We start from the raw sequence: 16,178 nt of genomic DNA, 5'->3' as shown, positions 1-16,178 counted from the left end.
CATTTCATCAGGTCACCTAGCTATCTAACCAGCTCCCTTGACAGTCTTCATGAGGAAGGTCTGCATGTAACATACAGTGCACAGACTGCATGCATCACTTCCTTGAAGACACCAGCCATTCACAAAAATACCCAAGTCAGGTCCAATCCCGCAGAAGACAAAGGGCATCCTGTCATATCGCGACTTCCGCTTCTGTCGTGGGTTAGCGATAATGCAGTTCTGGCAAACATGTGAGCCCCAACTCTAAAATAATTATTTCAGGGTCCATAGTAATCTGAGGTAAGGGTGATCATCTGAGAAATTAGCTTCCAATCTTCTAGCCTCTTTTTCTAGCATTTTCCAAACGTTTTCAGCGAATTTCCAGATCTGTAATATGATTCTGATATTGTCTGTGTGAGCTTTATAGTGTTTGGGGAGGAAATTGTGTGAAATTCCCGAATACTTCAGGCTCCTTTCCTAATGTGACATTTTCTAGCCGATTTCTTGCCAATTCGCACAGCTCCCCAGCCTCCTCTAGACACCGCTGTATGCACCATCTCTGAGCCTTACGCCTGTACTGTTGCCATGCCTCAGCCCCACCAGCTCTTTTATTTGTTCATCTCTACGCAAAGACTTTAATCACCCTCTGCATGTGTCCCCTCTGCTCCTATGACGAGCCCCCCTCTGCAGTATCGCCACAGGACACTGACACTTTACTCTAAGTAAGACAGCCATCTGTCACTCATTTATCAGTGCGTTGAAGGCAGAGATTACGTTGGCCCGTCTGTATGAGCCGTGATGCCTAGCATGCCAAAGCACGCAGAACAGCCAGCAAATGCTTTGTAGACTGACAAGACAAACCGAGGTTTGAATGAAACACACACCAAAGATCAGACCCCATCTGTTTACCTGAGCAAACATGACTTCGCACAGATCCCCATGGCGCAAAGCTATTTCCAGTCACACTGTACTTTCCTTGGGGAGCAAATCTGCACTGCCAGAAAACCCAATGGAAGCCCTCTGGAGGGTGGAAACATTTAAATTAGACTTATCAGAATAAATAGTTGCAATGAATAATAAGTGTTAATTATAAATACAAAGAGGAAATTCACATCACCTGAAACTACTGTGAATGTTGATGGGAAACTCCTAAGTACCTTCTTTAGACACTGATACAGAATTTTACAGGCATCACAAATAGTACTTACAGTTGGGTATGGTATCATAGGCTTCTAATCCAAGCAAAGACAGAGGGTTGCCATGACGCTGAGACCAACTGGGTAGATCAATGGGCTGTAGGCTAGCCTGGGCTCCACTGTGAGGCTCAGAAACCTCCTGCCAGGCCTGATCACCTGGTCCAAGCTCAGGGCCTACACAGTAGAAGGGAAGAATGGACTCCTACAAGCTATTCTCCGGCCTCCACACATGCACTGTGGCACACACTTCAATCAAACAAAAAGCACACAAATAAACAAGTAGATATAATTGGAAACAAAAACTCTTGGTGTACCTTTATAACTAAGACAAGCTGTGTAAAGCTGTCTCTTTCCCCTTCTCACTTTAGAACACGCGGAAGGACTGGTGCTACTGCACACATCCTGCTGATGAGGAAGACCTTTGGGCGTTCAGGTGTGTACCATGTCTGCCTGTCTAGTGAGCCCCTGACAATGCTGCAGGAGCAAAAGGAACACTATTTAAATCCCATACGCACACTGCTATTCTGTGCTCAGAAAAACTGCTCTGGCTTGGCATTACTCATCAGAACAAGAGAAAGATGTCTATCCCTGCCCAGTGTGAGGGGGTAAAAACTGCTTTGCTTTGCTTTATTTTGGTGTGTGTTGTGGGGAGGAGGGGGTGAGGTTAGGGGTTATTTATGACTAAGCAGTAGGCCATTTTTCTGTCTGCTTTTATTGGACTTCTGGAAATTTTTCTTCTTTAAATTGCACGGTCACAAATTCAACCCAGTTTTCAATCAGCACGTTCTTTGCTTTTAGAATTCATGTTTGTTTGGTTTTTTTTATTTCTCACATTTACCTTATTTGTTTTGCAAATAATATTCATGGGTTGACAGTTGTCCTTTAACTTCCCTCGGAGTGGTTTGTTTAGTTACTCCACACAGAGAGTTTTAGGTTTTTATGCAGCCAAATTTACCCACTTGTTTTATTGAGATCAGATTTCACAGCATTATATGGAAGACATTTTGCAATCTAAGACTATAAAAACACTCGCTAGTATCTTTATAGCCCGGCTGGCCGGCCAATGAGTCTCGGTGTTCCTCCTCAGCACATGCCAGCACAGCTGGCACTCTGGGAAAAAAAGCACTTTTCAAAACTTATTTTCATTCTTAGTTTCATGCATGCATGGAGTGGACTTTGTTCATTTCCATCCTTCATTATCCCCATCTCTCTCCAAAACACTTCTTCCCAGAAGGCTTGCTCCTTACTTCATGCCTTGTGTGTGTGTGTTTAATTAGGTGTCTGTATGAGCATACCTAGAAGGTTATTACTGGGGCATGGGCAACATACTAGTAGCTCCAGCACTAAAGAAAGTGCCAATAGAATCTCAGGGAGTGGTGGGGTTCTCATAAGCTCCTCTCACTTCTATAGTGAGATGCTGGCTGGCCCAATCATGCACACGGCTTGACTTGCGGAGTAAACACAGCTATGGTGAGCTCATGCATGCAGGCCGTCTACCCAGTGTCTTTTTGGAACGCATCTCCCCATCTTCCAACTCCTGCATCCTGTTCACCCTCTCTTCTGTGATTTTTCTCTGAGCCTTGGAGGGATGATACATATATTACTTTTTATGTGGGTCGTAAGAATGGAACCTTCTGCATGCTTGTATGGTAAATGCCTTATGGACTGGGATGGTTTCTTTAGTTCCTGGTCTCTTATCTTACATTTAAATTGTTAGAGTCATCTGAAGGGCCAGTGACATGACTCGGAGGGCAATGGCACCCACAGCCAAGCCTGACAACCTGAGTTCTACTGCTGGGACCCATATGGTGGCACCGTGGAAGGAGAGAACCAACTCCGGCAAGTTGTCTTCTGGCTTCCACAAATACACCTTAGCATGTGTGCACCCACCCACCCCCCACACCCACACCCACACCCACACCACACACACCACACACTAAGCAAATAAAACTGTAATAGAGTCATCTGGAAATTCCTAATATAAAAGTGAGGAATTCAAGGAATAATGTCTTTTGAAAATAAAATGTGAACTGAAATAATACCTATTTTGTACATGGTTTTAAATTCTCCTTTAGTTCTGAATGCAGTTCTCCAGTGACAGCCACAGGCGGCATCAGTGTCGGCTTCCTCCTGGTCTCTGTACGGTGCTTCACTAAGAAAGACCCTTTCAGAAACATCCGTGTTCCACATGCACATGAAGAGCTGGAAAGTTACAGATTATGAAACACACATGTTTCATTTATATCTGGTAATATGGACTGAAGTCCTCTGAAGGCTCATGTGTTGAAAGCTCGGCTAAGAGGTGGGGCCTGTGGAAGGTGGTTGGGCCGTGATCTATGGACTCATAATTTTTTTATTCATAATTCAATGAAACTATTGAGAGGTGGTGGCAACTATGGGGCAGGGCGTAGTCTGAGGAAGTAGGCAATTGGTCCTTCCTCATTTTCTCTTTGCTTCTTTGTTCTCATGAACGAGCAGCCTTCTCTGCCACACGCTTCCACTGCCATGACGGGTATCACTGCAGCCAGCCAGCACCGCTTGAAACTGTGAGCCACAGTAAGTCCCTAGACCCTGCGCTCCCTCGTGTGCTGTCACAGCAATAAAAAGTCAGTTCAATAAGTAAAGCACACACTTATCAAGCTGTATAGTGGGAGATTTTTAAAACCACACGTTCATAGACCTGTGTCATTTATCATCTTTATCATTTCTAAGTCACATCCTTCATCTCATTTCACACACACACACACCACACACACCACACACACCACACACACACATACACCACACACACCACACACACACACACCACACACACATACCCCACACACATACACCACACACACCACACACACACACATACACCACACACACTACACACATACACCATACACATACACCACACACATACACACACCATACATACACACACACATCACACACACACCATACCTACATACACACACACCACACACACACCATACATACATACATACACACACACCGCACACACACACCATACCTACACACACACCACACACACACACCACACACACACACACACACACACACACACACATATACCATACACACACAGACAAGTCAAGACAGAAAGGGAACAAACCATTATAACACAAATATTTAGAAATCTCAAACAAAAGATAAGGATCAACCGGCTATTGGAACAGTTGCTCAAATTGGATCAATCTGACATCTGTAAGAAAATGATAAGGATTCTCCCAAGTTTAATCGCAGAGGACCGACCGACAACTTTCAGAAGTTACAGCTGCACACAGAAGAGGCTGCCAACAGGATGACGGGGACTAGCAGTTGGCACCTACTCAGTGCTTATCGTGTGTCACCATGCAACAACGCGTCTAAGGCCTACAACTCCATGACACCCCACACACTGCACAGAGGAGGACCTAAGTCGCTAGCCTGACAAGTCTGTGTGTCTGCGGGGAGCCAGTTTACCAGATTCCACAGCTCTATGGACGATGTGACGGTGTTTCAGGTCCACCGAAAATACCCTAATTACCACAACAGACTCTCCAGACATCCTCGTTTAACAGCCAAGGCTGAGGTAAAGCAGGCAGTTAGCAATTACTTCCCCCAAAGCTCCAAACGCTGGTTTAGATCTAATGCTTCCCAACAGATAAGCTTATTCATGAAGAGGGAATCTCCTCAGTCCAGCTACCCTCCTCATTATACAAACAAAGCCACGCCTTTAGTCAAGTGACCAAGGAGGGCTCTTAGCTTCAAGCTCCTCTCTTACTACAGAGGCGATAGTGGAAACAGCTGCATGAACAAGCCTCATCAACTGTATGCCAGAGTCCAAAACTGTGTGTGTGATGCCTTGCGATCATTCAGTGGCAAAAGCGGCAGCCACACTCGAGCCCTAGGTGCTGGATTCTACACAGGAACTCCAAAAATTCCATGAAGCCAACCTGCCAGGCGGGCGATGCTAGGTGGAGATTGTCTAGAGACAGGCAGATGCCTCGGAAACTTCCTTTTGTTACACCAGCCAGGATTCCAGGAAGAAGCCAGTTTCAAATCCTTTGATGTCATTTGGGAAGGAAACACTGAGAATTGCCAAGGGTGAGGAGACGCTTCCCCTTCCACTCCTGCTGATGAGTCACTGTCTTAGACTCCCCCAGCTCCAAGCAAGCCTTGCTGCAGCTCCAGCGCGGCACACAGAACACTGGAAGCTGCCAGAAGCACCAGCAGCTTCTCTTCTGCCTTGCACAGGGCCGAGCTCACTTCACTGCAGCCAGAGGGATCCAAGCAGCTGCAAAATCTTGACAAGACTCCTGGAGGGGCAACTGAGTACCTAAAGGAAACTGTGGGGGACCCCCCCCCCCCCCCCAGGGCTCTGCCAGTAACCCTGTGATAATGGGAACTTAGGGCCAGAGTTCCAGATTAGAAAATCAATGGCTGTGTGACTCTGGATAAGGGCCTTGGTTTCCTCATTTTAAAAATGATCATGGAATCCAGAGAGGACAGGTTGTCTGTCGGTCTGTCGTCTGTCTGTCTGTCTGTCTGTCTCTCTCTCTCTCTCTCTCTCTGTGTGTGTGTGTGTGTGTGTGTGTGTGTGTGATCACTGGACAGTAGATCACATTAGAGGCCCTGTTTTCTTGCAGGCATTTTTTGAAGATGAAGTAAGATTCTACAGGTGTCATGTGCCTAGTATGGTGCCCAGCACACTGGAGAAACTCAACTGTCATTAGCTACCTGGTATGGCACAAGCAGTTTAAAAAAAAAAAACTGAATTAATTAAATATTGTCAAGTCTCCAGAAACAGCTTCCCTCAGGCAGAAGAGTGTTGCCTCTCAAAGGCTTTAGCACCCAAGCAGACTGCAATTTTTTACAAAAAAGCATGTTTTTATATACTGGCCACCTGTGTTTCTTTTTACTATTAATAATGTATAGTAATATATGAAAGAGTGAGTTTCATGGTAGTTTTATACATGTGTATAAAGTATTTTGATTTTAATGAACCCTTCACACCCACACTTACACCACCCCCAGCTCCCAATACTCCCTCTTCCTTTGTTAGTGTCTTTTTAAAAAAGGTAATCCACACATAGAAAACAAGTGATATATTTGAAAAACAACTGTTTATTTCATATGCCCACTTTTTGACTGGATTTGATAATCCTTTGGTGTTCAGCCTTCTGAGTTCTTAGCTTCCACAACCATAACCTAGCTCTATCCAAGTCCCCCTAGACACCTCCAGCTTTAACATTCTGGCTGTGTGGTTGTTGTGTTTTTGGATACAGGCTCTCACTAGGTAGTTCTGGCAGGTCCTGGAACTCACTCTGTAGACCAGGCTGGCCTCAAACTCGAGAGCTTTGTCTTCCTCTGCTTCCCGAGTGCTGGGATTAAAGTGTGCCACCACTCCTGGCCTGGACTCTTGGTATTTCTAGTGACTGCATGAAAAGCAAGCAGGTGCACATAATTTTAATAATGCAATCTACTTAATCTGGAAGACCCAAATCATCATTTTAACATGTGAGCAACAGTAGAATTTTTAATGAGCTATTTTATATTATTTTCTACAGTAATTCTTCATTTTGTACAAAATGGACAAGCATCTTGGGCCTAGCGACATCACCCACATACCAGAGCCACGTGCGGCCAATGGCTACTGTACCACACAAATACACATTCTCCTCTCCGTAATTACTGCAGGAGCAAAGTGTCCTTAATGAAGCTTCACTTTGTACAATCATTATGAGGGATAGACAATGAATTATTACTTTGCCTCCCACTGATCTGCATTTCTAAATACATCATGAAGAATTTTATCATTTAATCTTCACCACTGCCCTGAGAAATTGGTCCCTACAGAGTTTTAGACAGGTCATAGACTGGTGTAAGAGTATCTCCCTCCCTCACTCCCTCCATCCCCCCCCCCACGCACACACACGCTTCATGTTGTTACTTTATGTACCACCAAGAATGAGAGTATATTTAAGTCCACATAAAGGACAGCCGCCAGGTTCCTGACTCGCTTGCCAGCTTTTGATCTTACAATGGCAACCAAAAATTTTTACTACAATAATCTACCCGCCTCTGTTTAAAAGGCTGGTATAAACATCAGGTGCTCCTTAAACCAGACTTAGCAGCACTTAGAGCCAGTTTCGTTACAAAAGGGGGCTGGTCCGGTCAGTGTTCAACTTGACCTCTGGGTATCCCCTCTGCATCCTGCTCCTAGGCTCTCTGGAAACCTGGGTCCTCTGAAGAGTGTGCACTTTCTGCCCACAGCTTGCTAACCAACTGATAAGAGAGATTAGACTTATCAACAAATATACGACTTACTTTAAACACCAAAACCAAAGAGACGCTTTCCTGAGACCTTAGAAACGGCTCAGGCAGCAGTTTACCTTAGGAAAACAAAAAGATTTGAGGAGAAGAAGGTAGGAGAAAATTCACTCGGCAGCCTCACCTTCCTCATGTGGACGAGACGCACCATTTGAAAAGTTAGACAACCATGTGTAAAGAGAGGTCTGCAGCAGAGGCTTGAGGACTTCCTGGACAGTAGAGCTCACGGAAGATCCCCGCTAAGTGAAGCTGTGTGACTGGGCGTGGGGAGGACAGCAGCCAGGTCCCAGGGTTCCACCAAACGGTGAGAAATAACGCATCAGTACCATGAGGTGGGACTGAGTTTGAGGCTGTGTACTGTACAATAACAGAACCTTGAAACTGCAGGAGAGCCTGATGGTGGTGATAGCACTCGGGAGGCGGTGCTCTCTGTAAGTTCAGGTCAGCTTGGTCTCTGCAGCAAGTTCCAGGACAGGCTCCGAAGCTACTGAGAAACCTTGTCTCAAAACCAGGAACCTTGTACTATCTGTGAGAATATTGGGATGGGGGCTTTGCCCTGCAACTTAATTTAAGTAGAGAAACAAGGATGTATCTTGTCAAATTTAAACTACAGCATTCAGTAACAGCCCTTTCTTCAATACTGAATTTCTGGAATTCTACTGTCAGACTCTGGTAGGGTTTAAAAAAAAAAAGAATCTTTCATGACTAGTTATATTCTTGCTTTAATTAACATTGTACCACAAACTTGCAAACGTTTATGTTAAAAAAAAAAACTAACAAGATAGTAAATACTGGGGGAAATAAAATTTCAATGAGTATTAGGGTAATTAAAAAACAACAAAGAAACAAACAAAGGTCACCTCAGCAGAGTCTTTAACTACACTTCCTATATTTGGACCACAAGGACGCATAGAGCCATTGAGGACTAGGCAGACCTGGGACAGTCTCATTACCCAAATTCTAGCTGCTCATTGCATGTATATCCTTGCATGCTTGCAGTGTGGTCAGGCACGTCCTTTTGCCCGTCTTTACCTTGGGCCTGTCACCTGCTTTGACTCGTGAAATGTGGCATACATGCGTATCTATCCTTAGGACCCAGTTATACTCTTGTTCTTAGAAGGGATGGTTTGCCTTCAGTGGCTCAAGGTGTGTAGGACCAGGAAGATGAGTAAAGCAGCATCCCAGCTGACCCAGCAAGCAAAGCCACACTGCCTGTTGCACAACCCTGAGGCTGAGAGTCTACCCAGCAACAGCTGGCGAGCAAATGCTAACTTCTGAGAAACACACTCAGTACACTAGAGAAACACAGTCTTCATGCATGTGCAAGCTGCAACTCAACAAGGAAAAAGATGGCTAGGCGGCACAGAATATAAATACTCTATACTGACATCACAAAATGTTGTCCTTGAGCCGGGCGGTGGTGGCGCACACCTTTAAACCCAGCACTCGGGAGGCAGAGGCAGGCGGATCTCTGTGAGTTTGAGGCCAGCCTGGTCTAGAAGAGCTAGATCCAGGACAGGAACCAAAAAGCTACAGAGAAACCCTGTCTCAGAAAAAAAAAAGGAAACAAAAACAAAATTTTGTCCTTGCAGTCTAAGATTTTATTTCTAAAGATTGTTATTTGATATTACTTTTCCTATAATTTAACCTTGACTTGGATTTCTTCACCTGCATTTTATTCTCCATTCAAACTGGAGTCTTCAAAACTCTGAGTATGTCTGCCACTACCTCCAGCCTTTTCTCATCTAGTTCTCTCCTGAACTCTTATCCGGCAAGTTTAGATTCTTCCAGGCCAGGTTTGCATGCCACTTCTGCAAAGAATTCATCCTGATTCTGCCTTTAAAGTTAAGACAGTCCATGCCTGAGTCTTACCATGACAGGTATCTTCTGATATTTGACTTATTTTGCCTCACAACACTTCCCTATCCTCTCACAAAGTAGAAGACAGCAAGATCTGTGGGATATTTACCTCTGTAATCTCCATGATGCTTAGCAAAAGGCCTTAAACAGTAGACAGCGATGGGAAGCAGCCATACACTAGGGAAAGGCAAGGGATGAAGAGGTGACCCAGGGCCCCAGGATGCAGATGCTGATGCTGAATAGCCAGGAGGCTTTGAAGCAGTCAGCTTTTTGTGATTCAGCCTCTACATATGCAAATTGAGACAGCACATATTTCACAGGATTGTTGTGAAAATTCAACACGAAAATGAACGCAAATGCCTCCCGGTGTTGACATATGGTGGCAGCTCCATCTGAGGTAGCTCCCTTACAAAACTGATCATGACAGACCATCACACAGAGGCTAGTTTAAACAAATCCTGATGGTGGATCATTTTCTCTTAGCAGTTAAGGGTTACAATAATGACTCCAGTTACAATTAGCTGCTTTCCCACTATCTGCAGTTCCAGTGAGCTGGTGTCTGGCTCTGTTAAGATGCTCAAATATCCATTACTCCCTTACATTTCTAAATCCTCCAGATAGTCACCACAAGAGGCAAATTTGTCACAGGAACAGAACTTCTCATTCATGAGAATACATTTTAATAGAACAGTAGAAATTCCAGCTCCAGAACAATCATTACAATGGCTCAAATTCCAGGGCTGGGAGACGGCTCAGTCAGTTTAGAGCTTGCTTTATATGACAAAGACCTGAGTCTGCTCCCCAGAACTCATACAAAGAGGCCAGTGTAATCCCAACACTGGAGAGATGGAGTTGAGCCGGGTCCCTGTGTCTGGTTCAGTCAAAGAGATCCTGTCTCAAAAAAAAACAAGGTAGACTATGTTTGGGGATAAATAATCCAAGGTTGTCCTCTGAATTATACACACATACTCATCTGCATGCTTGTGTGTGTGCGTGCGTGCGTACACACACACACACACACACACACACACACACACACACAACTGTTGTCCAAGTGACAGCATCATTTGAGAATGACTGGGGGATGAGACATTTCTCAGTGAGAGTCCTTTTCCAGCAAGAGATTTTATAAATAAAAGAACTGTTTTTATTTATATTTTCAGTCAGTAGATATTACTATTGAAGTCATTTAGCAAAAGCTGTTAAAGATGCCCTGTACTAGCTTGAATTGTATATAAGTATTCACATTCCATCAGAGCAAAAATTGATTTTTCAAAAGACAAACCCAAGGTCAAGAAGCTCAAAAATCCAGTAAGTGACCTAGGCTTGGTGCCTATGGACGGGGAAGAGTCTGTGGGTCCAGAGTCTACAGGCTACTGAAGCAGCGGCAAACACCACCCTACTCCACTGGTCCCCCCAAGGAATGAAGACCCAGACTCCCAGAGCTTCTGGAAGCTGAGTTTCTATGTGGAGCATATTCACTTTTAAAGGCTGCTTTTTTGGGGGGAGAGGGGGAAGAGAAGAGGCCACGAAACTGTGATTTGTGTGACTTTTGTACTAGGAACACAATAACTACTCTTCGTTATATGTTTTAATATGGATTCACGCTATTAACCCTATAACACTCCCACATTCTCATTTACAAGCCTCCACTCACTCCACTCCCAGCTTGTATTTTCAAGTTGTCACCCACCAGAACACACACGGCACTGCCTGATGGAAACTGACTAAACCTCTTCAGTTCTTTAGGTTGAATGTGAACTCTTGTATAAACACCTCTGTGATCCTCCCTCCCCGAGCCTCCCTAAGTCCACATGATATAAACCGACAATAGGAAAAAAAGATCCGTGTTGATTTCACTCAAGTCTCGCCACCACTCTGACCCGGCGGAAGACAAGGATCAGTCAGGTTACTCACTGCCACCAACGTGAAAGGCCTGGGACAGCCAGGCCAAGAGCAAAGTGTGTGAGCACTCACCGCCAAACACATCTCCGTTCTGGTAGTTCTTCCCTTTCTGAGCCTCCTCTTCATTTTGAACAGTAGCAACATGCTTGGCAGAGGCACAGCCCATAGTCTCATTCGGTCAGCTTCAGCCGGGCTGAACTGCAAATCATCTCTACAGACACGGGGACATTTTTCTTCTTCTCTCTTTAAACACAAAGGAAATCCACTTCGTCGTTGCGTTGGTCACAGTGCGTGCACCTGCAAGCAGAGAAAGCTGGATGAGAAGGGGAGACTCCATGCCTGGGATTGTTCCATGCTGGGTGGGGGATTGCACAGCCCAATTCCACACTTGGTATAGTGTGGCCATCCCCTCTCAGTCCCTGCTCAGAAACAACCTAGGAAGGCCTGCCACACACAACGCATGTTGGGAAGGAGCAATTTCAAAGAGATGTAGAATGTCTATATTTTTCAAGGAAATGAGAACCACCGACTGGGCACCCACGGGCTTATAGACTTGCTGATGTTCTGAAACCTCAAAATGTCTAGAATAAAATGTCTAGAATAAATAGAACACTAGGAAGAGCCACAGTGCAACTCTCTGCCATCCCTCCCTGCAGGCCAGGGCTCAAAAGTTTTCTTGGTTTCAGGAGACCATTTTCCTCCTCAGACTGAAACATAGACTAGGTTATTCATCTAGACTAGGCTACACATCTGGAATAGGCTATGCATCATCTGGAGTAGACTACAGGCCTGGAGTAAGCTCTGCATCCGGAGTAGGCTCTGCATCTGGAGTAGGCTCTGCATCTGGAGTAGGCTACACATCCGGAGTAAGCTACGCATCCGGAGTAAGCTACGCATCCGGAGTAGGATACGCATCCGCACTAGGCTACGCATCTGGCTACGCATCTAGACTAGGCTACGCGTCCGGAGTAGGCTACGCATCCGGAGTAGGCTACACATCCGGAGTAGGCTACACATCCGGAGTAGGCTACGCATCCGGAGTAGGCTACACATCCGGAGTAGGCTACGCATCTGGACTAGGCTATACTTCGGGACTAGGCTACGCGTCCGGCCTAGGCTATGCATCCGGAGTAGGCTACACATCCGGACTACGCTACGCTTCTGGACTAGGGTACGCATCCTGACTAGACTATGCATCCGGAGTAGGCTACGCATCTGGAGTAGGCTATGCATTTGGAGTCTACTAGAGTTGAGAATTAGGTTTCCCTGTGTTCGCTTTTGGCTTAGCTCTCACTGTTTTAAGGACTGAGGAGAAAACGTAAGGAGAGAGAGAAAAACACCGCTCAGTTAGTTGTCTAATTCCAGGCTTGGCCTCTGTGTGCCAACTGGTCTCTCGTAAAGGCATAAGGACTGTTAATGAATAGGTCACTCAGAGCTAATCCCCGTTCTATTAGAGTGAGATGCCCTTCCCTGCAACACTGATCGAGCTGCCCCGGATTCTCAGGGTTTGCTGTGCCCAGTGTGCTCTGATATTTTCATTTTGTTTTGTTCTTTCTGCATTTCCATCAGTCTTACCCAGCCCTTCCAGTGCTGGAAACGAGGGGCTACAATCTCGAAGCTGTCTGTTGAAATCCCCCCTTCCACACCCCTTACCAACATAACCCTGACCTCTCGAGCCCTTGGCAGCACCAACACAGCACCGTTCTTCTTTCAACTCCCACCAACACCCACATCCCACCATTTCTGCTACGAACAATTGAGCCTGTCAAGTCTCCCAGATGGTGTTACCAAAGCACAGTGCAAGCCTCACTTTTCAGCAAAACTGCTGGACCCTAGGCCCTTCCTTAGAATGCAAAGGACATCAATAGAAATCACATCATTTAAGCCATAAAACCTCAGCAAAGAGCATTTTCTCAACATCCTGATTAATTTAATAAATGAAATTAAATGTAAATATAATGATCATGCAAATAATGACTGCAATAAATACTACAGTGATAATATATACATATATATGACAATAAATACTATGACATATGTTATCTGTATATAATCCCTCAGATAAGTCTCTTATTAAGGACCATGAGAAGAAAGTATAAGGCTGCTTACAGAAATATTACAAATCATGACACTCTGATTCTTAGAGAGTTGATGCTCACACCTCCTTCACACACCATTTTCATCTAAGGCTAGATGAGATCTAGGTCTATGGGTGTACGTACTAATACACATGCACAGGAGCTATTTTAAACTTAGCAGTTCTGCCTTTGAAACAACTATACGCCTCAGGATCCTGACAGTGACGTGCTTCTGACAATAAAAAAGGATATACACACACAGTAAGGGATGTGGTAGAACGCAGAATCCAAAAGCGGTCAAATTCTGACTGGGTGGGGGCAGCGACTAGACAGAGGAAGTGAGATTTCTGTGCCGTCACAAGGCGCGGTAGAAACTGACCAGTCTGAGAACACAGCGACGGCATACAGATGTGGGGAGCAGATGAACAGGAACTGAGCTGGGGAAAGACAGAGCAGGCCTGTGCACTTGCTCCAGAGGGGTCAAGGCAGGAAGAGGCTGCAGGGCTGATGCTTTGTGAAGAGCCTCAAGAAGGTGGGGCTGACCAACTCCATCCAGCTTAACACAGCTGGAATCGTCATCGCAGGAGGGCTTCTTGTGAGACTGTTAGACTACTAACACGGTTACCCACTCTGCCTACCTCATCCAGTTTCTGAAGAATCAGCACTGAAACAAGAGATGGGACTGGTCTCTACAGGTAGGAGAGAGCAGGTGAGAAACCCTCCCTGGCTCATAGCAGCTGGAGTTCTAGCTGCCCACGCTGCATGGTTTCCGGTTTCTGTCAGCCCTTTCTCAGGCCGGCATCTCCTCCATCCTCAGCTCGCCAGCAAAGGGGAAGGTCACAGGTGGGGAGGGAAGCCCCTTCCTTTCCAAATAGGAAGTCTACAAGCCATCTGCCTCACACAGGCACAGGGAGACAAACCACTCAGACAGGAACCTGTCCTTGCCTCTTGTCACCTCTTCAGAACCGACGAAGTGAAAACAGGAGAAAGAAATGGAAAGGAATTAGGCCAATCACCCAGGAGTCCTGAGAACTGAGAGACAACACCCTACCCTTCCCCATTCAACTCAGTTTGTTTTGTTTTCCAGTCTAAGTTCACATTTGAAATTTCATGCTTCTTATGTAGAGACTGAAGCCACACGCCTGCCCACGTGGGTGAAAGCAGAACAGAGCTAACCCTGCATATGCTATGCTTGTCCTTAGATACATATCCGTGACAATTATTTTACAAATTAGACACTTGAGAGAGTGTTAGTGACTAGCAACAAAACAGAACCATTGTGCGGCACTAAAACACGCGTGAACGTATTATTCTCCTGGGAATGAGTCAGGAACATTAGAACCTTCAATGATTTCAAGTCACTGAAACCAATGGAAGCTGTAACCAGAGGCACGGAGAGATTCAGATCAGAATCTGACAGGAACGAACCTTCTGACCCAGAGAAGCATTTCATGACGCTCCTCATTCGTAAAAGCTGGGCTTCAATTAAAGTTTTACTTGGGTGTAAAAAGTTAGTGATATGGAAAAGAACATGTTGCTTCAGGCTAACAAAGATGAGACAACTTAAGACAATGTAAGATGCTTCTTAAAAGAATGTCTCTGTTATTCAATACTGGAGTGAGGGTCAGGTTAATAGGTACGAGCACAATCTGTATCCAATTCACACGATTCCATAGGAAGTTTCAGTTTAATTACTTATATATTTAGCATACATTATATCATGTAATATCACAGAGAGGGGGGAGAGAGAGCAAAAGGGAAAGGGGAAGGGGAGGGGGAAGAAGTGAGGGAGAAAGGGCGAGAAACCGTGAACTCCTGGGCTTAAGAGATCTTCATTTCAGTCTCTCATGTGGCTGGGACTATGGGCATGCACCGCCACATCCAGCTCATCATGTTTTGATAAACGGCCACTCAGTAAGCACTCCCTCGCCAGCATCAGCGTAGAGTTTATTTTTTAAATATATTATATAGCTTGTAGCATTAATTTGATTTTAAAAGTGACACTTTCAAGGTTTACAGCTATTTTATTAAGATCACTCCGTTGGTGGTGATGGAATCATTTGAGGGGCAGATCTCCAATTCCTAGCCCAGATCACCGAGGAAAAGTTCTGACTATGTCATAAGCGCTTGTCCAATCATTCAATCATTTAATTAGTGGCTGTTAATCAAAAACTCCTTCGTAATACACCGTGATTGGTAGGCACCAAGCACACAGTTGTAGGCAAGATGAGATACGATTTTCCCCTCTGCCCCCATAGGATACAAATGATCACTGAAACCGGTAATTAGACCAGTTTTGCAGCATTGTGGTCCAGCTACTGCAGATTAAGTACAGAGCCAACAGGGAGTTTACCACAAGGGCACCTGGCTCCACTTTGAGCAAGGGAGCCTAGAGAGGTGCTGGGGTTGAGAGCAGACCACAACTAAGGAGTCATCATCAAATCACCTTTGAACTGCATAATCTTTCATCCTAGCATGTCATGTCAAGATTTCATCTCCACTTACAATTCTCTCACTCAACTTGAATTCAACTTAAGACTTCCTTCTGCACAAACTTGCAGAAATGTCTCCCCGGAAGACTGCCAGAATCACCTGCTCGCGAAAACTCCCCTTCGGTTTGTCCCCTTCCCAGAAACACTGGCTTCCTTTCAGCTTCCCTGTCTCCTTTAGCTTGCTGGGGTTCTTCCCCAACCCCCGCCTGGCCTACTCATTTACGCCTCTGAGGCAAGGCTCAGGGTGCACACGCCTGCAGAGCCCACATTTCCACCTCTCGCTATTAACAGCACGCTACTGCTTGAAGTTGCACATCACAGGGTGGGAGCTGAACTGAAGCATCTCT

General features: G+C 45.3%; 1 protein-coding gene across 2 annotated transcripts in view; it reads right to left on the bottom strand.

Annotated features, from left to right (window-relative positions):
* The window catches only part of CUNH1orf21 (chromosome unknown C1orf21 homolog), a 194,445-nt gene that overhangs the window by 96,878 nt on the left and 81,389 nt on the right, over positions 1-16,178 (bottom strand). For both annotated transcript variants that reach the window (XM_041662526.1, XM_041662527.1), the window contains exon 2: positions 11,334-11,558. In XM_041662526.1, the coding sequence (XP_041518460.1) occupies positions 11,334-11,427 (94 nt within the window). In that variant the 5' untranslated portion in view covers positions 11,428-11,558. The remainder of the gene's footprint in view (positions 1-11,333; positions 11,559-16,178) is intronic.

This window comes from Microtus oregoni, unplaced genomic scaffold, assembly GCF_018167655.1.
Source record: "Microtus oregoni isolate MIOR12 unplaced genomic scaffold, Mior012 000013F_ref0000133, whole genome shotgun sequence".
In the NCBI taxonomy this organism is placed as follows: Eukaryota; Metazoa; Chordata; class Mammalia; order Rodentia; family Cricetidae; genus Microtus; species Microtus oregoni.
The sequence above is the reverse complement of the archived record's forward strand: the minus strand, read 5'-3'. Positions and strand labels throughout refer to the sequence as shown.